At 37.6% G+C, this 23,729-nt stretch overlaps 1 protein-coding gene across 1 annotated transcript; it reads left to right on the forward strand.

Annotated features, from left to right (window-relative positions):
* Positions 1-1,451: 1,451 nt before the first annotated feature.
* LOC114364431 (NFX1-type zinc finger-containing protein 1) lies at positions 1,452-22,238 on the forward strand. Its single transcript, XM_028320602.1, has 14 exons — positions 1,452-2,303; positions 2,716-2,950; positions 3,027-3,072; positions 3,283-3,517; positions 3,839-3,997; positions 4,240-5,142; positions 5,603-5,758; positions 8,975-9,122; positions 10,442-10,525; positions 14,512-14,786; positions 15,396-15,542; positions 17,277-17,451; positions 18,583-18,725; positions 21,806-22,238. Exons 1-14 carry the CDS (start codon positions 1,617-1,619, stop codon positions 21,875-21,877), a joined length of 3,465 nt encoding a protein of 1,154 aa, XP_028176403.1. The 5' UTR covers positions 1,452-1,616; the 3' UTR covers positions 21,878-22,238.
* The last annotated feature ends 1,491 nt before the right edge of the window (positions 22,239-23,729 follow it).

The following is a 23,729-nucleotide window of genomic DNA, read 5'->3' on the forward strand; positions in this document are numbered from 1 at the left end:
TATCATATTTTTTTAATATTCATACAAAATAAAATTTATAAAATCAGATTTGTATGAAAATTAAATTATTAAAATGCTGATATAAAATTTCTGACTTCACCATACCATTTATATGCACACGTTAACATGGGCTAGTGTCAGCTTATAAACCCATTTACCCAACACTCTGTATAATAAATCAAGCTTTTTGTACGCCTCGGTAGAGGAGCATTCATTTTACGGTCGCAAAATAATATTTGTTACTAAATCTTAACACAAATATTTTTTTTTAGTTAAATCTAATAACAAGACAACATGCATTTTTATCCTATTTCATTCACAAAGTATTTTGTTTGTCAAAATAAAATAAAAAATTACAATCACAAAATACACTCAAAACTAGATAAAAATTCTAAATAGGCAGATGTAGTGAAAATAGGGTCTGCAGGTGGGCAACCCTATCGCATGTTGTCATAGGGTGACGTACCGCTCGGCTGTTGACATTTATTTCAAAAATATGGCCGAGTTGGAATACTGTATAGATAGTATTACCGTGGTCTAGGCATTCCTCCTCCGTTTTCGAAAGTTGGCGGCGTGTCATGTTGATTGTCATAAGCTTCTTGGCGGGAAATTATGTTCAGGAGATTTATTTTACTTTCTAAAAGTGTTTAGCTGAAATTAATCTATAATAATGGTGGATTAATATTAACTAATAAGTGTTCGTGAAGGCGCATTATGTAACTATGGATGTAACAGAAAAATGAAATATTTTATGATAATAAATATTTTTCTTTACTGAAACCTAACGAAAAAAGGGAGGTATCACATCATCATTATTAAATCATTAAATAAAACGTCTAATAATAAATTACTTATTTAGGAATAGTTAAAAAAATTAAAACTAAAAATTTGACTGCCTTTGTTGTGTCCTACAAAACTGAAGCAAACAGCAAACAGTGGAAAGCATCCATATTCGTGGCCTCAGCATGTTTGTGGCAAAAGAAAGCAAACACAAAAAAAGCGTAAAAAAAAGGCTGCGTTCAGCCTATCACCAGCAAATCACCAGCCGATAATGAGCATTCCTAGCAAAATGGAGATTACTATGGCAACCACCGAAAACTTTAGCATGTTTTTGACTTATTATTTCGGAACTATAGATGACCCACGCTGAACTGTCCCGCCAAACTCAATGACAGGGGGGCGCTACCATCGTTCAACTATATGGTTTCCAACATGGCAAAAATCTGAACCAGCGATCCGGTATTGACGGTGGCGCCCCACTGTCAATGTCATCGACAGGACAGTCCAGTATTTTGGAACTTACTTTTTCTCTATGCTTACTAGAACATAAAAGGACGCCATTTTACTATAACTTGCTAGCGCTAGTTACCTATATGGCGCTAGTTAGCGCTATTTTCCGCCAAACGCCCCCGTACTCTATGACGCCCCCGCCCCCCAGCCCCCCAGTCAAAATTTAGGTCAACAAACTGTGTGTGGTGTGAATGAAACGCAAAGTAAAATATTTATAAACAGTTGGCTCTTTTCTTTCCAATGGTTTACTGTTTTTATTGCTTCATTTGTCCAAAAACAATACAAAAGAGCCTTTAAAGTAACGACAACTGTGCGAAGTGAACACCATGAGTGAACCAAAGCAAAGTACGCTACGCATAGATTGGTTTGATGGTACTTTGATTGAGGGAACTAGGTCAAGCAATGCTGCAACGGATTCGTTTGCAGACGAAGATGCACCAGAGACGAAACCTCAGCCTGAAAACCCCACACACACTGAGAAAAAGCCTATAGGCTTCAAACGACTGCTAGACATTTCGTTACTACAGCCGCCTTTGTTGACACTGGAAGTAGCACACAGACCAGGATTCTGGAATCTTTTTGATGGCGACCTAAAAGGAGACTTTATTGTGCTGATAGTGAAAGTGTTAGCTCAGATTTACAACACTCTAGAGCCTGGCGAGAAATCCAAAATAGCTACACTGCTGAAGACTAAATTTGAGACGTCTTCGTTTCTTAATTTATTAAAAGAGTACCTGATTAATCTACCTCAAGTTAGAATAAGTGAGAAAAAGATGAACTTCCAGCTGTGGGATGACGTGAATACATTTTACAATAATGTTGTGTCTTTATGTGAGGGTATTGTGAAATATGGTGAGAATACCCCAGAATTTTTAAATCAATTGTGTGAGTTACTGGACGTCACTGAGAGCAGTGCTCTTGGAGTGAAAGAAGAGCATACGGAGACATTCAGTGAAGATTTTTTTGTTAGAATCCATCAGTTGCTATCCAAAATATTGGACTTAACTAGTGAGGTATGTTTTTTATTTTATTGTAATGAAAACAAATAGCATTCTTTAACACACATACATAAGAGTTATCAATAGACTTCACATTTGCCAAAAGAGTTTTCACAAATAGTTCTTACGTAGGTATTGTTTTATTAATTTGAGTAAACAGTACAAAAAAATTAAAATACATACAATGTTATTGGTTTTTGTAGTGTTGTAAAGATTATGCTTATGTATTAGCCATGAAGTATTAAGTAGGTAGTTAGTGTTTTGAGAAGAACCAATAATAAGTAGTATACACAAATAAACAAATTTTTGATTTTGTTTTATCAGTATGAAATTTCTAAATCGCTTTAATTTTAATAACATTTTTATTGAATTACCTACCTACAAGTTTTTTATGTTTATGTACCCACAGATTTTTATTTTATTACAGGAAAAAACAGAAGAGGATCAACCAACAAAGCAAACAATGGAAAATGAAGATAAAGATCCTACAAGCTACAAAAATCTCTCCGTGTTCCCGAGTACAGAGGATTTGTGTGAGAATTCCAAAATTGAAATCAAGCCGAACATTATCAACGGAGCATACCCTAGCGTTAAACATTACCTGGATTTACAGTTCAAATTACTACGAGAAGACTGCTTTGGGCCTTTAAGAGATGGAATATGTTAGTAAAGTGTTTTTTCTTATATTTTTACTGTTTTATTTTATTTTTGACATAATTAAAATGTGCATTTCTGCAGGTAAATACCTGGAAAATCCCACCAAAAGAAGATTTGAAAATATCAGGTAACTTTTTATGGTACTTTATACTTAATGATTGTATAATGTTTTTAGATCTTTATTAGATCTTTATTTTTGTTCAAATATGTAGTTAGTAATGGGAAAGAACTCAGGCATTTTCCACCTAAACAAGATATATCTTAATCTAAGAACAGATAAAACACAATACATTAATAATAGTATTTGTTATCATAATTATATTTTTCTACATTGTAGAGTATACCCTAAAGTCCGATTCCTCCGTACATATGTCAGTAACAACAAAGTGGGCCACCTAGTTGACTTAGCGTGGAAAGAACGTTTGGATAACGGAAACGTTGACAAGAAGAAATATTCATACAATAAGCAATTGATGTTTGGCTCGTTACTCATCTTTACATGTGATAACTTTGAGACAATTATGTGCGCTACTGTACTGGACTCCAGCTTAGAGTTGCTTAAGGATGGATATGTAAGTACACCACAAAAATGTAAATTATTGTAGACTTATAATTATGAACTTCCATGAGATTTTGCTTAAATAACTTAGATTTTTACACTATGTAAGAAGATTGAAGTATGTTTTAGAATAGATTTCTTTTACTATTTTTTACTGAGGTAGTTTTTACGACCCCTCGCGACCCCCCTATAGAGGCTTGGCGACCCCCGGGGGGTCGCGACCCACAGGTTGAAAAACACTGCTTTAGAAGACTGCCAATAAAGACTTAATGTACTGTTATAATGTATCTGAAAAAGGTAATTTTGAATGTTTAAATATATAAATTCATTACAGGTAGCCGCCTCATTTCAAGAGCCACTTTCGAAGAGGGCACTACTTAAACAGTACCTGATGGTGGAGAGTGAAGTATTTTTTGAGCCTTACCATAGAGTGCTGAAGGTGCTACAGAGTTTCGATGATCTGCCCATGAAACGATATATTGTAGATGTTCAGGTAAATAAAACGACACACAGTTGGCGTCCACCCGCCTATTATTGCATGAAAATGAACGTCGTGCCAAGTTGGCCAACCTGCGCATAAGGTTCATAATATTTTTCCATACGGTCTGTATTCCATCCGCGTTAGTTTTAGCGGAGGCCCTAAAAGTGTGATTTTCACACTTTTACATTGAGCATTAGGTGAAAATTATAAACATTAAATGTGTATCTAATTAAAAATAACTTTTTTATTTACAGACTGAAACCAAACCACCAGCTTACTTATCATCTGACACCACATACAGCATTACAGATCCTAAATCAGAAGAACTATCATTCCCAGTCTTAGATACAGACCAATGGCCGCCAAGCAAAGCCTTTGCCCTAGACGACTCGCAAATGGAAGCCTACAAATTTGCCCTAACCAGAGAATTCGCAGTGATTCAAGGGCCCCCAGGTACAGGCAAAACATTCATAGGGGTCAAAATTGCTTCAACGCTTCTCAGAAATATGTCCCTTGAAGGCACGCCGATGCTCATCATATGCTACACCAATCACGCCCTAGATCAATTCCTCGAAGGTATTTTACTGGGTATCACAAACAGCATTGTCAGACTTGGCAGCCAAAGTAAGAATAAGAATCTCGAACCATACAGTCTATACAACTTGAGGGGGAAATTAATATCGAAATATTCGCACCTTTACGGTAGCAAAAGATCTGAATTGGAAAAAATATTTAACAAGATGACAAAGTTGCAAAGTAAGATTGAGTTGTGTGAAAAAAGCATATTGAGTTACAACACTATTAGACGATATCTGTACATTGATGATAAAAGATATAAATTAGAGCTTTTGGATCCGTATGAAGATCCAGTATTGAGTTGGTTATTTGACGATCTCACAGAGGAGGATATGGTAGATGATGGGGAGGATGATGAGCAAGATAAAAAGGTGGAATGTAAAAAGAAAGATGAAGAAGACGATATTGAAGTAGAGGGGTGTTTTTCGGAACAGTGGGCTATAGATGAAATGGATGTATTAGCGGACAATAAAAAATTTGTGCAAGATCTAACAGCCACTATGATAGACAAAAGTGACAGTGCTGAAAGAAAGATACAATCGAACATAAACAGAATGAGGAAAAGGCTGAGTTGTTTCAAAGTAAGTCACTGAAAACTACTCAAACTCTGCATTAATTTTTGTTTTGTATTTGTTCCAAATGACGTCCACTGCTGGATAAAGACCTCTCCCAAGGATTTCCACTACCACTGCTGCCCTCATCCATGTGTTTTGTGCCAGCAGTGGACGTCATTTGGCTGAAGCGAACGAACAAATTGTTCCAAGTCATATTCAACCTATCGTTCAAATAAATACTTATGATATAATCTACTTTGGATTGCCAATATATTTTATAGATCGCTCAACGAAAGTTGAGACGTGTTTGAATACAGAACATAAAGAACACATTAAACATTCAAGTTTAAATATCGAATACACTAGCCACCACACTCTTGTTAAATGCAAGCGAGACAGAAAGCACTTGTCCAAATACAAATGTTTGTTTGTGTTGATGGCCTCAACTCTCGTTGCGCGACCTATAAATTAACTCAACTACTTCCAGAAATACATGAAGACACTGGCAGAAACTGACAAGCTTGAAAACCCCGAAAAAGTTGCAGACCTGAAAGACTTAACACAGGATCAAAGATGGTGCTTTTACTACAAAATAGCGATGTGTATCAAAAATCGCCTATTGAAAAGAATGAATAACTTACTGGTAAGTAGATTTATTATTTATTATTGGACTGAATTCAGTACCTAAGGCGTGGCCCTAGTGATGTGCCGAGTCGGCTATTTTTGGTATTCTAATTTTTTGGTATTCGTTAAAAAAAGAATCCAGTTAGGACTCGAGTCGGAAGACTCGGGCAAGTATTCGAGTACTGGTACGAGTATTCAAATACTTCAGTGGACTAGAGTACCTACTTTTTGAATTGAACTTGTAGTTTGCTTTTGACGACAATTTCTAATATTTCATCACAAATCATGTATAAACGATAGGGAAGTATATGTAAAAGTTGCATACTTCGGTTATTTTTTCTTCGGACCCATCCTATCACAAAGTAAGTGGTTAAAAAAATACTAAAATTTAACACTTATATTCCACAACTAGCGGCCGCCCGCAACTTCGTACGCGAGGATCCCGTTTTACCCCCTTCATCTGTCTTACGCGGTTAAGATTTTTTCATACAAATGTTTTTTCCCGCTAACTCCCGTTCCCGTGGGAATTTTGCAATATCCTGTTGTAACTAAGCTTTAAGTTTACTAAGGTACCTGCATGCCAAATTTCAAGGGTCTAACTTAAGTGGTTTAGATTTTTCATACAAAAGGATTTTCCCGCTAATTCCCGTTTCCGTGGGAATTCCTAAGTATACTATAACCTGCCCAGGAGTATGAAGAATAATTGTACCAAGTTTCGTTAAAATCCGTCGAGTAGTTTTTGTTTCTATAAGGAACATACAGACAGACAGACAGACAAAAATTTTACTGATTGCATTTTTGGCATCAGTATCGATCACTAATCACCCCCTGATAGTTATTTTGAAAATATATTTCATGTACAGAATTGACCTCTCTACAGATTTATTATAAGAAGTATAGATAGATTTAACTGATAACCGACACACACAATGCTCTTTAAAGTGGAATGGGCATACAAAATTCGACTGTAAGCACGGCGTACAGTCGAAGGTTGCTATTAAAGTATACGACTTAGTATTCGAATACCGTGAGTACTCGAAATCTGTACCTCTAGTACGAAAAACTTTCGAGTTCGTTTCGTTGCGTATTCAAAGTGTCATCGAAAAATTTTGTATGAAAAATTAAACAGCGCCCCCTATATTATAGCCGCCCTAGGGGGCGCTGTTTAATTTTTCATACAAAATTTTTCGATGACACTTTGAATACGCGAATTAAACAGCGCCCCCTAGGGCGGCTATAATATAGGGGGCGCTGTTTAATTTTTCATACAAAATTTTTCGATGACACTACTACTACTAGAGGTACAGAATACAGAATTTTACATACTCGAGTACGTGAGTACCTGCCAGGTATTCGAGTCTCGAGTACTCGAGTCAGTCTGACTCGGCACATCTCTATGAGTGGCACAGGAGCGTGTTTTTGTGACGGTCAAACGTCAGCGTGACTTCAGATCTTCGGATTTATATGCTCTGTTACGTCATAATATATCAATGTCACCCTCCAGTGCCGAATTGACAATCTATTCTCTCTTCCCATCTTGTGTATTTGTCGTAATGTCTCGTTCTCCCGCCAAAATATGTCAAAGTTAGAACGGTTTGTTTGTCAACATTCGGACATCCATTTTATAGTATACATAGTTGTTGCACATCACGAGGGCGAATCTGTTACTTGTCGGTTCTTATTTTATTATTCCGATATATTTAAGTATCTATGAAAAAGGGGTAGGCCTGTTGCCATACACCGACCGGGCACATTGTGAGGCAGAAATTTTATTATTATTCTTGTTATTTAATTTCAATGTACATTATACAATAATTCAAATTATAACAAAAACAAAATTCGATATAACATCTATTTTTATGGTTTGACAGATATTTTTTAAAACTATATTGTCTACAAAAATATGTAATCTAACTATTAAAAAGTGATGCACCTCTGCTATTCCAAATGACCATGACATTGGGTTTGTTTACATTTGGTATCGCTTCTCGTTGGCCGTACTTTTAGAGTGTANATACAAAATTTTTCGATGACACTTTGAATACGCAAACGAAACGAACTCGAAAGTTTTTCGTACTAGAGGTACTGTATTCGAGTTTTGTGGATCTGTACCTCTAGTAGGAAAAACTTTCGAGTTCGTTTCGTTGCGTATTCAAAGTGTCATCGAAAAATTTTGTATGAAAAATTAAACAGCGCCCCCTAAGGCGGCTATAATATAGGGGGCGCTGTTTAATTTTTCATACAAAATTTTTCGATGACACTACTACTACTAGAGGTACAGAATACAGAATTTTACATACTCGAGTACGTGAGTACCTGCTAGGTATTCGAGTCTCGAGTACTCGAGTCAGTCTGACTCGGCACATCTCTATGAGTGGCACAGCAGCGTGTTTTTGTGACGGTCAAACGTCAGCGTGACTTCAGATCTTAGGATTTATATGCTGTGTTACGTCATAATATTTCAATGTCACCCTCCAAAGCCGCTTCCATACCTCAGACATGGACTGTTAAGCGCTATACTACCTATAGTCTTTTTCACCTAAGATGATCCGTATGACGTTTCGAGTTTGAAAGATTTAGAGATGTCACATAACTAAACCATAGCGATTTATCTATCGATTTTATTCGAAGAGGTAGTGAAACCTACTTTTAGAGAAATATTTTGTATAGGTGTTATTTAACAAAAAACATGTTTTTTTTAATTACTAATATTATTGTAACAATTTTTTATTGATAATATTCAAATTTCATGGTTCGTGTTCAAAAAAACGATTCCTAAAAAGTACTGGTTCTGTTTCTTTAAATTAAAAACTATAAATTTATTTTCAATGCGTTTATTAAAGTCAATAATCGAAAAATATAGTTGATTTTTGTGATGTTTTTAGTAACTAAGTAAGTATTCACTGCAATCGATTAATGAACCGCGGAAATAATCGATTTTATTAAACAAGAAATACCTCAGCACTAAATCTATTCCGTTTCACACATTGCGTACATTAAATAAAAAATAATTTTACATCGTATTCAATTAAAATATAATCAATAGACTCAGATTTTACTATATATTTCAAGACAAGTAGATAATTTTTTTTTATTATATTGCTAATAAAATACAAACATTTTTTCAAAAATATTCTGCATATGTAGTATGCGTAATATGGATAACCTTGAAGTGTCATACGGATCATCTTACGTGAAAAAGACTATAGAGTGTAATGTCTACGATTTTCTACAGGAACAACACGAGAAATGCAGCTCGGAATTGAATGAAGTGGCAACCCTGATTGACGCCGAGGTCCTTAGAACTGTGCGCGTGGTGGGAGTCACCACCACCACTGCTGCCAGGCGGCACGGCCTCTTGAGATCCTTGAAGTCGCCTATAGGTAACTATAATCTAGATTCTAAATAGGCTATAGTCTGTTCCGGGAGCACGTAGAATTTTGTCCAATGACCCCAAGCTACCCATCCTTATCGCTCGCGCGTAATTATGTTGCTGTCGCGCTCGCACACTCACTGCGGGCGCCCGTCCCACAGTCGCGACAGCAATATAATTACGCGCGAGCAATAAGGATGGGTAGCTTGGGGTCATTGGACAAAATTCTACGTGCTCCCGGAACAGACAATAGATGACAAAATTTCAATTATTTGTCCGTCAGACAGATAATTAGAAAATATTGGACTCATATTTTTATTTTCTTTCACAATTAAATAATAACAGTGCTACATCGAGTTGAAATGGCGCGATACGTCACGCTTGAGTAGAATTTTTACTCAATATAATACTGTATTATTCGATTATGAAAAAAATATGAGTCTAATATTTTCTAATTTATCTGTCTGACGGACTAAATAGAATTTCGATTTCATTACTCAGTCATCTTCCCTATTATCTGGAGCTTTAGTTTATCATAATTAAAGGACTAAACACACTGCACACTTATATGGATTGTAAGTCGTAACCGTGTCTAAGTAGATACGTAGTAAGTAGAGGCGGTCAGTATTCTTTGTATGAAACTCCGTACTGAAACGTACACTTATCTGCACCGTAAAGTAAACGCCTCGCCTCGCTACCAGCTCGCGGCGAAAAATTAATTAAAAACGCTTAAGGAATTACTCCATAAGATGTAAGAATTACTCGGTTTGAGTAAAACTCCTCAAGATATTAATAATAATAAATAATAANGGCGAAAAATTAATTAAAAACGCTTAAGGAATTACTCCATAAGATGTAAGAATTACTCGGTTTGAGTAAAACTCCTCAAGATATTAATAATAATAAATAATAATAAATCTTTGGACAATTTCACACAGCGCCAGCTAGCCCCAAAGTAAGCAACTTAATGCTTGTGTTATGGGTGCTAGCTTAACGGATATACTACTTATATACTTTTTTTTTAAATACATAAATATTATACATAGTCACACCCAGCCCCGCCACAGAAATTAAAATTCATCATTTCAATTTCTGCCCGGCCGGGAATCGAACCCGGGACCTCTCGGCATAGTAGTCCGTTCAGAACCACTACACCAAACGGCTGACAATTGGGAGTATGTTATTAAGTGCGTGGGGTATAAGCAATGATATTTTAAGAAATACTAATAATAAGGTAATAAGTTACCTAATTTAATCCTTTTGAAATCGATCAGCTCGCCCAACTTTTATGGGTCATATAAAAATTAAAAATGAAATGTTTGTTTACAGTAATCGTGGAAGAAGCCGCCGAAGTGTTAGAGGCACATATAGTAGCCTCGTTGACCGATCACTGCGAGCACCTCATACTCATCGGTAAGTAACACAACAGTAAATGAACAAAAATCTACGATAGCCGAACGGTGAAGGGGTCGGACTGGACGACTTGTGATGGACGCCACCATTAGACATGCGCGTAATTATATTGCTGTCGCGACTGCGAGCGCGACAGCAACATAATTACGCGCCAGCGATAAGGATGGGTAGCTTGGGGTCATTGGACGGGATTCTACGTGCTCACGGACCAGGCTTTAGCAGGACTATTGTGGTAAGCTCACTCGTGATACAAGCATAAATTTAGCTTAGTAAGAGGAGCCTAGCTAACGGGATTATTAGTAATTAGTACTTATGTACTAATAATCTTTAAAAAAAGAACTAGGACAAGTTAATGATAGTTAGTATTTGTCTTGAAATAGACACAGTTGGACACTCTTAGTCATTTCACGTTATTTATAAAAATAATGATAATGATTATTTATAATAATAATAGCTCATAAGAGCTGTCTGAACTTGGTTTTACATAGATTTTGTTCGGCAAAGGGGACTATAACGTCATCAGGTCGCAAACTCATTTGACATTCAAAAAAATTTCACTAAAATAACTCCACATAACACAAGTTCCATCCAACTTGTAGTTTCGGCCAATTCTTCAGACGAAGTTGAAAGTTGCTAATAATCGCTGAAATAAAATCGAAGTAATGGCACAGAATAATAATAAGTACTACGTACAGAAGTTTAACTTCGCGAAGGTATTTAAAAAAATGTATGCTCAATGTCATTTATTAACAATATGGTGTAATTTAGCCTGTCTCAAGAGCCAAGCACCATTTTGTTGACAAACGTCAGTGATCGGCACTGCGCCGAAGCTATAGGGCTGACTTCGGTAAAATGATGTGACGTGAGGTGCCAAACTGCGGAAAATGCCGGAGGAAATAAATGATTTAGCATGAATTATCATGAATAATATTAACTACTTATTTACCTCTCAGTGTCTTGAGCAACTTAAAAAAGTACATTTGTGTCAGTGTTTGTTTTTATTATTATTTAGGCAGTTAAATACTGCAAAGTAACAGTATTTAGTACACCATTTTCTTTATTTTCTTCCATCATACACAAGAATACGCGTGCGGTGAGTCAATGTTCGCTCGTATGTGAGGCCTTGTCGAATAGTATCCTGTAGGTGGGCCATCGTGCGTGTTTTGTTTTCGATGTAAACTCGCGGAGATGAACAGGCCTGGTAATGGTTGCAAAGTAAATATTCTTGAATAAAAATATAGCATGTATTATTTTATTGACATTGTCCATCTTCTTCTAGACGCCCGTATTTCGAAACGATGCTTGCTTAGTGAAGCAGCAAATCGAACGCACAGCGTTGAATAGAGCTCTGTGATTGATCCGTGTGTCACCCTGTGCGTGCATCCACCCGCACTGTGATACGGGCGTAATAAACAGTTCAAAATCCAAAACAGGAAGTTCGTTGTCCTTCTTTGACTTTGTTTTTATACTGCAGAGAACTTTGTAATGTTATGTTTTTTACTGTTTATTGTCAAAGATATGAATGACTTCATCCACCGTCATAGAAAGTATCAATATCCTTTGTTGGTTCAAAGTACGAGGACCGTGATGTCAAAAAACTGTGACCGGTATTGACGTAAAACCATCCTTCTAGCGCAGTCGGGTAAAAACAATATGTTTTTGTATAGTACAGCACACCAACTATAACAAAAAAAATGTCTTTGTCAGGTGACTCATACATCCCAACTATCCCAACTAATATTATAAATGCGAAAGTAACTCTGTCTGTCTGTCTGTTACGCTTTCCCGCTTAAACCTCGCAACCGATTTTGATGAAATTTGGCATAGAGATAGTTTGAGTCCCGGGAAAGAACATAGGATAGTTTTTATCCCGGTTTTTGAAACAGGGACGCGCGCGATAAAGTTTTTCTGTGACAGACAAAATTCCACGCGGGCGAAGCCGCGGGCGGAAAGCTAGTATGGACATAAAAGTAAAAATGTATTACAGAAATGCTAATGAGAGCCAGAAGACGTAGCGTGGGCAGGCCTCCGACTAGGTGGACCGACGATCTGGTGAAGGTCGCGGGAAGTGCCTGGATGCGAGCGGCGCAGGACCGGTCTTTGTGGAAATCCTTGGGGGAGGCCTTTGTCCAGCAGTAGACGTCTTTCGGCTGATACGAATGAACGATTACAGAAATGAATAAGGCTGGGTGGAACTCGGTCTCTGACCCGTTCGCCCCGTAAGTTTCACCCCTCATATCATAAATCTATTATATAAAAGAAAGTCGTGTTAGTTACTCCACTTATAACTCAAGAACGGCTGAACTGATTTAGCTGAAAATTGTCAGGGAGGTAGTTTAGAGCCAGGAGAAGGACATAGGATACTTTTTATCCCGTTATTTATTGCCATTAAGGCGGAACAAAGTTCGCCGGGTCAGCTAGTGTAAGATAAAAGGTAAAGGGGCGAAAGGCCCTCCTGATGACTAGACTGTAGGTACATACTATTTATTAATTTAATAAAGTCTTATGTGTCCTAAGTAACTACGGTCTGCGAGTTCGTTAAGACGTCCGTCTAATAAATATTTTGGCCTTTTGACAGACATAATATAAGACTTTAGTACTTTGTGCCCGACTGCGCCAGAAGGAGTGTTATTTTATATTGCTTGTATCCTCAAACCGTCTAGACAGAGCATGTATAGTGGGCCAAAACCTCCATTTGCCTCTGGTGAATAAGAGAGGGTCGTGTTCTTATAGTTGAGATTAAAAAGTTAAATAATGAAGAATGTTCACTAATTTTGTTTTTTAGCTTTCTGTATTCTCTGTTAAAAATAAAAAATACACGTGAAAGAATTATTTCGATACGTCAATTAGTTTCCAAGATATTGAATTTTAAAAGTGCGGGCGGCGGCCGGCCCGCCATTTTATGCGCGTGACGTCATATTACAGTGACTGGCTCATATTTGTATGGGTGGAATCATGCAAGCTGAATTAAGACCCACTTCCAGGCAACCAATTAAGCTGAAATTTCGCAAACACATGCGATTTGGATGACCATGCAATATTATGATGACATGGAGCTGATCTGATGATGGAGCTAGAAGGTGGCCATAGGTACTCTATAATAAAACGACTAAAATGCATCGAGTTTGGGCTCGTTCGTTTTGTATTGATGAGTATTTTAATTCTATATAGTAATCAGGGTCTAATGATGAAGCTGGAAGGTAATTCGCAATAAAACGACACAATCGCATCAAGTTTGGGTTTGGTTCAATTTTAATTTCTGTGATGGGTCTGGGTGTTAATATGTATGATAAGTTTGTATTTACAAAAAAAAAATATTTAAGTATGTTTATATCCGTTTTCTAGTGAGCGGACACTGTGAATGTACGTCACGCGGGGTCACGTGACCGTCGGCGGGACTCAATATTTAAACGAACTTTGAATGCCTATAAAATCATAACTACTGGGTATTTTTGAACGAAATAAAAACTAATGTATTTGTAAATGTAAAAGCTTAACTGTAACATAGGTTTCAAGTGATTTTGCATACCTAGTAACATTCTCAATTCATTCATTCTATTCTATGTTCATATTTCCTGTCCCACACAAACAAACTGAGGAATGAATTGTCGTCTGCGGTATTTCCGGACCTATATGAATACAACCTAAAATCTTTCAAGAAGAGCGTACTTATACCTTAATTGACGGCAACGCACCTGTAACTCCCTCAGGGCTGCGGGTGTCTATGGGCGGTAATCACTTCACTTTCAGGTGATTCGTCTGCTCCTCCTATTTGCCTCCTATCCCAGAACTATTTGGTATCATATTTTATGTAATTTGGCATATTTAGAACATAAAACAAAAATTGATGATATCAGATTTCTGACTTCACCATACCATTTATATGACCATGTTAACATGGGCTAGTGTCGGCTCATATACCCATTTACCTAACACCCTGTATACTAGAAAAAACACATTTTCATACTTATTTTTTCATTCAACAGGTGACCACAAGCAACTGAGACCAAGCGCATCGCACTTCGAACTGGCAAAAGACTTCAACTTGGATATATCTCTCTTCGAACGCATGATACGCAATAGGGTGCACGCACGGGCTCTGTCCGTGCAGCGCAGAATGAGACCTGAATTTGTTGGGCTACTGGTCCCGACAATATACGAAAGCCTGGAAAGTCACCCTAGTGTGGTCCAGTATCCAGATGTTAGAGGCATGGGAAAGAACTTGTTTTTCCTAACGCATGATGTCTTGGAGGATTCTGATGTACGTAAATATTTTTTTTGTCTTCTTTTTTAATTATACTTCGTTCCTGAGACGCGTTTTGTGCAGCTGCACACATAATGCATTTATGCCTTTTTATTAAATTTTGCACAATAAAGATTTATTCTTTACGGCGCGCGCCACGGGTGAGTTTTGTCACCGTGACACCTTATTTCTTTCCATATATAAGAATTAGTACTACGTTCTCTCTTTTTCTCTTTAAGTGTGAAAGCAAAATATATACTGTCACGGTAATAAAAAGTCACCCGTGCGCCCAAAGCCTAATGAGGGCTATCGTTTTTATACTTAACTGTTGGCACCCCTGGCGATTGACAGGACCTCACTCTACAGTGGCGCCATCTTGATGAGTGCAAATGCGATAGTCCTCCTACCACTTTAGCGCTCACAAGTTGGTGCCACATGCCACTGTCTTCGCTACTAGCAAGTAACAGGACCTTACTCTACAGTGGCGCTAACTGGTGAGCGCTAAAACGATAGCCCTCATTATCATGCACTAGATCGGTATGCACTGCACGTCTGATGATAAAGTCTAGCGTGATTTGGTCTTCTAAGACCAACACTTATCTTCTATAATGTATCACCCGTTTTCAGGGCACGGAAGATAGCTGGAGTCACAAGAACACACTAGAAGCTAACTGGAGCCTGGCCCTCGCGGACTATTTGCGTCGAATGAAGTACAAATCTTCTGAAATCACCATACTCTCCACATATAATGGCCAAGTGACTTTGCTCAAAGAGGTAAAACTAGCTAATGCTGTTTATCTCTCTCACTCATAATGTAATCCCAGATGTAGTGAGAGTCAGATAGAGTCGAATACGAAAAACTTGGAGGCTGAAAACTTTATCCAAAATGTTGCTATTTTTCCCTATATCCATCTCTTTTACTCATTCTGTCATAAGTGAGAGAAGAATAGAGCAATAACAGGAATCATCTTTTTAATATTCAAAGCCTCGAAAAATATCTTGCTATGAGCTGGATAAATACTTCGAACCTTCTATGAAAACAATATGTCGTTAATATTTACTGTACACGACTAACTATTTAATATATTATACAGGGTGGAATTTTGTAATGCCACCTGGAGGGAAAGTACTCTCAATACTGTAGATAGAGAATTTTACTCAAAGAAAACATTCCTTTATTTTTGAAAATAAATGGAACTGCATTCAAATATTTTCAAAAATTTGCTTGCATTACACAGGAATCGAACCAACTAACATCTGTTAAAAATTACACCCTGTATTTTTATTGCATCGATCGTTAGGGTTAAGTATAAGGATGAAATCTCTCTAACAAACTTGATAAATGAAATGAAAGGAAAGCCATAAATTCTTACATTATTTTAATTATTTACAGAACATTTTATGGTATGGTAGTGAATTTTCGAAAAAATATCGGAAGTCTTTGAATGCAGTTCTATTTATTTAAAAAAACAAAGGAATGGTTTCTTTGAATAAATTTTTCTATCTACAGTATTAAGAGTACTTTCCCTCCAGGTGGCATTACAAAACTCCACCCTGTATAACGTACACGTGATTCTTATGTCTAAGTCAATCGTGATTAATATTTTTAGCAAGTTCAAATAAGTTTTCTTTTGACTCTTGATTTACACACAAACGGGGCGTGGCCTATCTATCCAACGATTACGTACGGGCACATGCCCTTAACACAGTGACGTCTCATCTATACTTACTGATATTATAAAGCTGAAGAGTTTGTTTGTTTGGTTGAACGCTATTATTTGAAAAAAAGAAAGATACATTTATGACAATGGACATCACAAAAATACAGGCAGTTACATAGACATGACAGTGGCACATAATAATGGAAGAAAAAAATAAAAATAAAAACAAGAGTAAACTGAGCAGTGCCACCCATTCACCAACAAGATGCCCACTGCAACGGGACCCCACTCAGCATATGCCGTGGCCCACGGTGACGAAGGCCACGGCGCTGGTTTTCAGTGTGCCCCATGCCAAGTGCAATCTTCATCATCATCATCATTTCAGCCATAGGACGTCCACTGCTGAACATAGGCCTCCCCCAATGCTTTCCATGTTGATCGATTGGTAGCGGCCTGCGTCCAGCGCTTCCCTGCTACCTTTACGATGTCGTCGGTCCACCTTGTAGGTGGACGTCCCACGCTGCGTTTTCCGGTACGCGGCCTCCATTCCAGAACCTTTCTGCCCCATCGGCCGTCAGTTCTGCGTACAATGTGCCCTGTCCATTGCCACTTCAGCTTGCTAATCCGTCGGGCTATGTCAGCGACTTTGGTTCGTTTACGGATCTCCTCATTTCTGATTCGATCTCGCAAGGAAACACCAAGCATAGCCCTCTCCATAGCACGCTGTGCAACTTTGAGCTTCTGTATAAGGCCCATAGTGAGAGGCCACGTTTCCGAACCATAAGTTATCGCTAGTGCAATCTTAATTTTTCATAAAATTTAACCAATCATATCATATTATTTTCAGCTCAGCAAAAAATACAGCAAACTGCGCGATGTCAAAATAACCGCAGTGGACAACTACCAAGGTGAAGAGAACAGGATAGTCATATTGTCGCTCGTGAGAAGCAACAAAGAAGGCAAGATTGGCTTTCTGGCAGCACCCAACAGAATTTGCGTCGCGTTGTCACGAGCTAAAGAAGGTAGATAATTTTGGACGTGCCCTGTCATGCAAAAACGCATGGCTAACACCTTTTCAAAACAATAATGTATAGGCTAACGCTTAACTCAGTGTCTGAGCCCTGAGGTATAGGATGGAAAGAAAGAAAGAAAAAATATTTATTTGACAACTAAAAAGTACAAAAACAATGAGGCGGAGAAAAAAAATGTTGCCAAAGAGGTCACCCACTCAGTATTATCTTGACAGTTGACAGTTGGATGGGAAATCAGTTTGATCGTTTTCTGGAATTAGATAGAAAGAATGTTCCGTGACCTTTTGATTCTTGTATAAAATGGAATTCTTGTATAAAATTAATTACCATTTTACTTCTCACGTGTCGTGTATACACACATGATAAAAATGTGGCTTAAGCTTATCTCGTTTAACCACTATGTATTTTATGGATTTATTGGTATTTAATGTTATCTTTACTAGCTGTAAAAACCTAAAATCTTTTACTGCGAAACAAAGTATTTAATTTCGTTGCAAAATATCAAATTACTCAATGTATACCACAGAAAAAATACTTGAGGTTTATGAATAAACTAGCGGCCACCCGCGACTTCGTACGCGTGGATCCTTTTTTACCCACAGGGGTGGAGTTTCATAAAATTCTTTCTTATCGGATGCCTACGTCATTACATCTACCTGCATAGCTCACTTTGTCACTTTCTGTGTAAATGATTCGCTGTGATCTAGAGACAAAAACGGCGTTTATTTCAATGAGGGCTATCGTTTTAGCGCTCACCAGTTGGCGTCACTGTAGAGTAAGGTCCTGTCACTTGCTAGTAGCGAAGACAGTGGCACCAACTGGTGAGCGCTAAAGTGGTAGGAGGACTATCGCATTTGCACTCATCAAGATGGCGCCACTGTAGAGTAAGGTCCTGTCAATCGCCAGGGGTGCCAACTGTTAAGTATAAAAACGATAGCCCTCATTGCAATCCGATCCAGTGGTTTGGGCTGTGCGTTGATAGATCACTATGTCAGTCAGTCAGTCACCTTTGAGTTGCATATACATATATTTAGATAACATATTGCTAAGCTTTGCTAGGAAGTCCTTTAATTTATTTTTGTTTTGTTAATTTTACTTCTGAACTTTTGTTATCTTTGTCAGGTTTTTATATCTTCGGCAACATGGACGTCCTAAAGTCGGCCAGTAACATCTGGAGGTCCATAGACAGCAAGCTAACAGCTCAAAATGCTATTGGAAAACAACTGCTACTGAAATGTGTGAAACATAATGGGATTATAAGGAAGGTAAGCAAAATGTTGTATATTCTTAGGCTGGGTTGCACCATCTTACTTTAACTTTAATTAACGTCAAAAAATACCGGTTGTCGTTAAAGTTAGGTGGTGCAACTTAGCCGTTGTGTTCTTTTGGTAAGTTAGGTCGCGCAGCGAAAGTTGAGGCGAACACGATACTCTTAGTACGAGAGCCCACGACCAAAATTTTTGTCTCATAGCAATACGGACAAAACCGCATCAAATCGATAGATACGATTATCCTGAACTTGAAAATACCAATATCAGACATTTTCCGCGTAGCGTTTGATCTGACCGAATTTTCAAAATTGTCAAAGAATTTTACCGAACTGCATCATAGCAATATGTCTGATTTGCAGACTGTAGTTGAAAGATAGTTCTGAGATACCGGAAACATTATTTTCAGACGTTAGTGGTGTAGCGCAAACCCGTAAAATCGCTTAAAAAAATTAAAAATGAGACAAAAAATATGTCTCATAGCAATACGTCTGAAAATCTTTTTTATTAGTAAATTTTGGTTATTTGATGCGAACAAAACAATTTTCAGACGGAAATGTGAACGCATTAAATTTTGAGACCGTTTTGAAAATGTTAACAAATTTTACCGATCGGTATCATAGCAATATGTCTGAAAATTGTTAGACATGATAAAATAAGTTGTCCACATGTGCAAAAAATTTATATCAGACAAATTAAGTGTAGCACCTTCTCTATCATACAACTTTTTGATACACTTAAAGTGTCTGAAAACAGGTTTTTGGTAATCATGGCAGCAATACGAAAAGTTGAAAAAAAAATTTATCCGTATTGCTATGATACAGGTCGGCTAAATTTGTTGACATTTTCAAAAATGCGCTCAGGCTATATGCTACGCGCAAAATGTCTGAAAACAAACTTTTTCGTAATACAATTATAAAATCTATGTACATTTTCACTATCAGACGTATTGCTATAATACCGACTGTCTTTTTTTTTTGACACAGCAGAAATGGCCTCCCACGCAGTTGCTACACTTTCGACCGTTACTACACACCTAGTCGGGTTCAGAATCATACAATCTAACGATTTTATAGGGTTTTTGCCGTATTGCTATGAGACATGGTTTTGGTCGTGGGCTCTCGTACTATCTGATACTGACCTAATATTTTCAATTATTCATGTACAGGAACATACTTTAAACATTCAAATATGAAATACACTAGCTATCTCGCTCTTGCCAAATGTGTGCAAGCGAGACAGAAAGCGCTTGTTAGACTACGCACGTCAGCGCGGCCAAACAAAACAAATCTTTGTTTATTTATATCGCCTAAACTCGCTGCGCGAACTATTTTATTAGACTAATGCCCATTTTCGAATTTTGTTTTCATAGAGGTCACTTAAAAATTAGGGATTGATGTTGAAAACGGGCATAATTATTAATTTACTCGGAGTCGAAAAGAAATTCCCGCTTTCCCTGAGAAATGACGCAATCGTGGAAGTTTTTACACTGAAAAATATGAGGATACATTAAAACCAGCCAGTGAAGTTCAAAAACGGTCGTCGTTATTTATTGGCTTATAAGTCTGGTTGCCGAGCACGTAGAATTTCGCCTGCCCATCCTTATCGCTCGCGTGTATGATTATAATTTTATTGCTGTCGCGACTGTACGACGGGCGGCCGCAGTGAGTGTGCGAGCGCGATAGCAACATAATTACGCGCGAGCGATAAGGATGGGTAGCTTGGGGTCATTGGACGCAATTCTACGTGCTCGGTGACCGGGCTTTAGTAGTAGTACCTAAATTCCCCATACTATAGCGCTTAACTCATCAATGCCAGAGGTATGGGAGAAGCACGGGAGTGTTTCGTGACGTAACAAATAATTTAAATAAATTTAAATAATTTATTTCATAATATAAAAAGGTTTACAATAATTAAAATATTGACCAAACTTTCTTTTAGGTAAAAAATATACCTGTACCAGGAAGTGAGGCTCTTCTATGTCTAGGTATTTTGTTACTTATCTAAACCAGGGTTTCCCAATTTTTTTTTTCCAAGGAACCCTAATTGATTATACTTTTCCTAGCGGAACCCCCGTACTACTCCGCCCGCACGCCCTGCCTCTCCCTTGTGCGTAAACAAGTCGGTGCGAGCGAACAACGCCGGTCACGAAACGTGGGATAATATTTTTTACGGAACCCTTGCGGCCTTTCCACGGAACCCCAGGGTACCGCGGACCACCATTCGGGAACCGCTGATCTAAACAATTGTTTTGGAATAAATAAAACAAAAACTAAGTAACGTTACATAAAATACACTTTTTTCAATTCAAAAACACCATCCCGTTCCGCTCCCATACCTCTGGTACAGAACTGACCGAGTTATTGCGCTAAACCTATACCACAGAATAAGTAATAGTACAGGTACAGAAGGATTACTCCGCAAGACGATTTAAATAAATGCGAGTCTTGCTGCGACGCGATACAGTGGAATTCAGCTCGCACAGCACTACGTACCTACAATTTTATTCACCTACAAGTTTTGTCTCTTTCTATCGCGTGCCTCTGAACTCTTCTTACGCTGTTAGGGTTGCTGTCTAGTGAAAAAAATAATTAATCTACTTATATGTCATGAGGTACGTACCTCATGACACGTATGTATGTAAGTACGCATTCATTATGGAAAACCTTGGGAGAGGCCTTTGTCCAGCAGTGGACGTCATTTGGCTGAAACGAACGAACGCATTCTGAGCAGTAGTCATGGTAGGTTAGGTTCCTATACTATCCTAAGAATTATTGATTACCTACATGGCCAAATACCTTTCAGCATCTTAGGGAAGCGAAAAAAAAGATAAATCCGGTAGTTCTCTTTATGTCCATTTTTAAATAATACTTCGATCATAGAATTAGGCACTACAACGCACGCCACAGCGTCCTGACGGGCGCGCGCGTGAGTCCGCGTGACACTCGACTGATATAATACCCGCCGGCGGGGCGCTTCGCTGTAGGTAATTATCGGATGTACCGCGCGGAGTGAGCCAGGCCTGCCTATACATAAATCAGTATTTTCTTCTATCACAAATGTGCTTTCTGTTTCAGGTCGCATTTCCAGAAGATTTATCTTCTTCTTCTTTAAAAAATATTTGTTTAAGCACGTGTGAAATAAAATAATTTGTAATCAATTTAAATTCTTTATTTGCTGCATGTCGTGAAATTTTTAACATTTAATATTAAATTGTATTGGATTTAGAATTTTAGATCAATAAATAGTAGTGCTTTCAAGCAGTTTGTTTGTTCATTTATAACCTAGTTTAAAACATTGTGATGGTCACATTACTTCTTTAATTAGTATTACCCTTATAAATAGTCTTAAGTCATTAAGCACGTGTGAAATAAAATAATCTGTAATCAATTTAAATTCTTTATTTGCTGCATGTCGTGAAATTTTTAACATTCTATAATTGTATTGGATTTAGAATTTTAGATCAATAAATAGTAGTGCTTTCAAGCAGTTTGTTTGTTCATTTATAACCTAGTTTAAAACATTCTGATGGTCACATTACTTCTCTAATTAGTATTACCCTTATAAATAGTCTTAAGTCATTAACATAAATTACACTTTTGTGACGATACATTTTATTTAACCCGGCGAGGATGTGGAGGGGTCAATTTGACCCCGCACTTCATATTTTTGTGTACAGTCATTTATCCCGTAGCCGTGTGCTGTTGAACGTCTCAGTAGCTGGAGTAATTGAACTATGCTCCCCTTTGCACGCCAATATTCAATCGACAGCAGCCGGTGAAAGAAAATAGACGTGTGCAAACGTAAAAATGAAGAAATTTTGCCAAAACCACATTGCTCTATTTTGTTAACAATGACCTAATTTGTACCTTAGAAGACAAATTATGAATATTTAAATAATAAGATATTGATTACCAGAAAATACTAATTAATATTATGAAGTATGATGAAATTGCTTTTTTGTTACCAGATAACGCAAATTTCACTATTTTTTAGACTTTTAGAATAGCTGTATTTATCTAAACATGTTAATGGCTATTGGTGAATGTTTAAATTTAAATGCTTTAATTACTAACTATTTCTTAAGTTTCTTGATAAATATAATTTAAATTACCGCTTAGTAGGCAAAAATCTACAAATCAAATACAGGGTCATGAAGACCCTCCACATCCCCGACTTATACTATTTGTACCACATCCTCGCCGGGTTAAAGGCGCCTTCAAGTATGCACTGCAGTGGCACCACTGTGGCACAACTGCTGTATTAATATCAGTTTAAATGTGTATTATGTAGTATACTAAAGTCCTTCAGACTCGTGTCAATTGAGTCACAATCGCGCCACTGCAACGCGACGTCACTATCGGCGACTAATTTGAAAGCTTATAATTAGAGATGAAACGGATAGTTGTTTGGCCGGATACCGGATACCGGATATCCGGCCAGCTGCTAGGCCGGATAGCCGGATATCCGGCGGCCGGATAGTTGGCCCATTGTCTCGTTGCATGTCGTGACGAGTATAGCGCCGCACAGGTGCTTCGAACGCGATCAGTGGGTCTATTAGTAGAATAGACTAGTCACACTTTTGAAAAATCGAATCCGTCCGAATAGAATGTCAGATTTTGCCACTTGTTTAGGGGGCAGATCAATTCAATTTCGGCTGCAATCGTGAGTTAAAATGAAATGAAAATGAAAATGAAAAAGTGTGTGATTGAATAGCGAAAATTTAACTATACTGGTCATCACAAAAATCGGCCCACCTACGTTTTACAGGAAAACTCGTTTCTACTGACACAGTCATGGTGCCCCAACAATATTGGTGTTATTTGAAAGCCCAATAAATATCCTTAAAGAAAAACACATTTAATTTCTTAATAAACGATTAACATAAACGCGATAGTTATACAATAAATGTGACTTGAAAAAAGACCTCACTTTGGGCTCACCTCTGGGATCAATTAGACCAATTTTTATGGTTATAAAACCAAATAATGATCTCACGTG

This window comes from Ostrinia furnacalis, unplaced genomic scaffold (assembly GCF_004193835.3).
Source record: "Ostrinia furnacalis isolate ACB-3 unplaced genomic scaffold, ASM419383v2 OfSCF0419, whole genome shotgun sequence".
In the NCBI taxonomy this organism is placed as follows: Eukaryota; Metazoa; Arthropoda; class Insecta; order Lepidoptera; family Crambidae; genus Ostrinia; species Ostrinia furnacalis.

What these genes read in the sequence shown, in the direction of transcription:
- LOC114364431 (XM_028320602.1), top strand. Translation starts at nt 1,617, where the DNA reads ATGAGTGAACCAAAGCAAAGTACGCTACGCATAGATTGGTTTGATGGT. An exon ending in GCCTTTAAGAGATGGAATAT is followed by an intron (nt 2,951 to 3,026) that starts GTTAGTAAAGTG and finishes GCATTTCTGCAG; the next exon opens with GTAAATACCTGGAAAATCCC. An exon ending in GATATATTGTAGATGTTCAG is followed by an intron (nt 3,998 to 4,239) that starts GTAAATAAAACG and finishes TTTTATTTACAG; the next exon opens with ACTGAAACCAAACCACCAGC.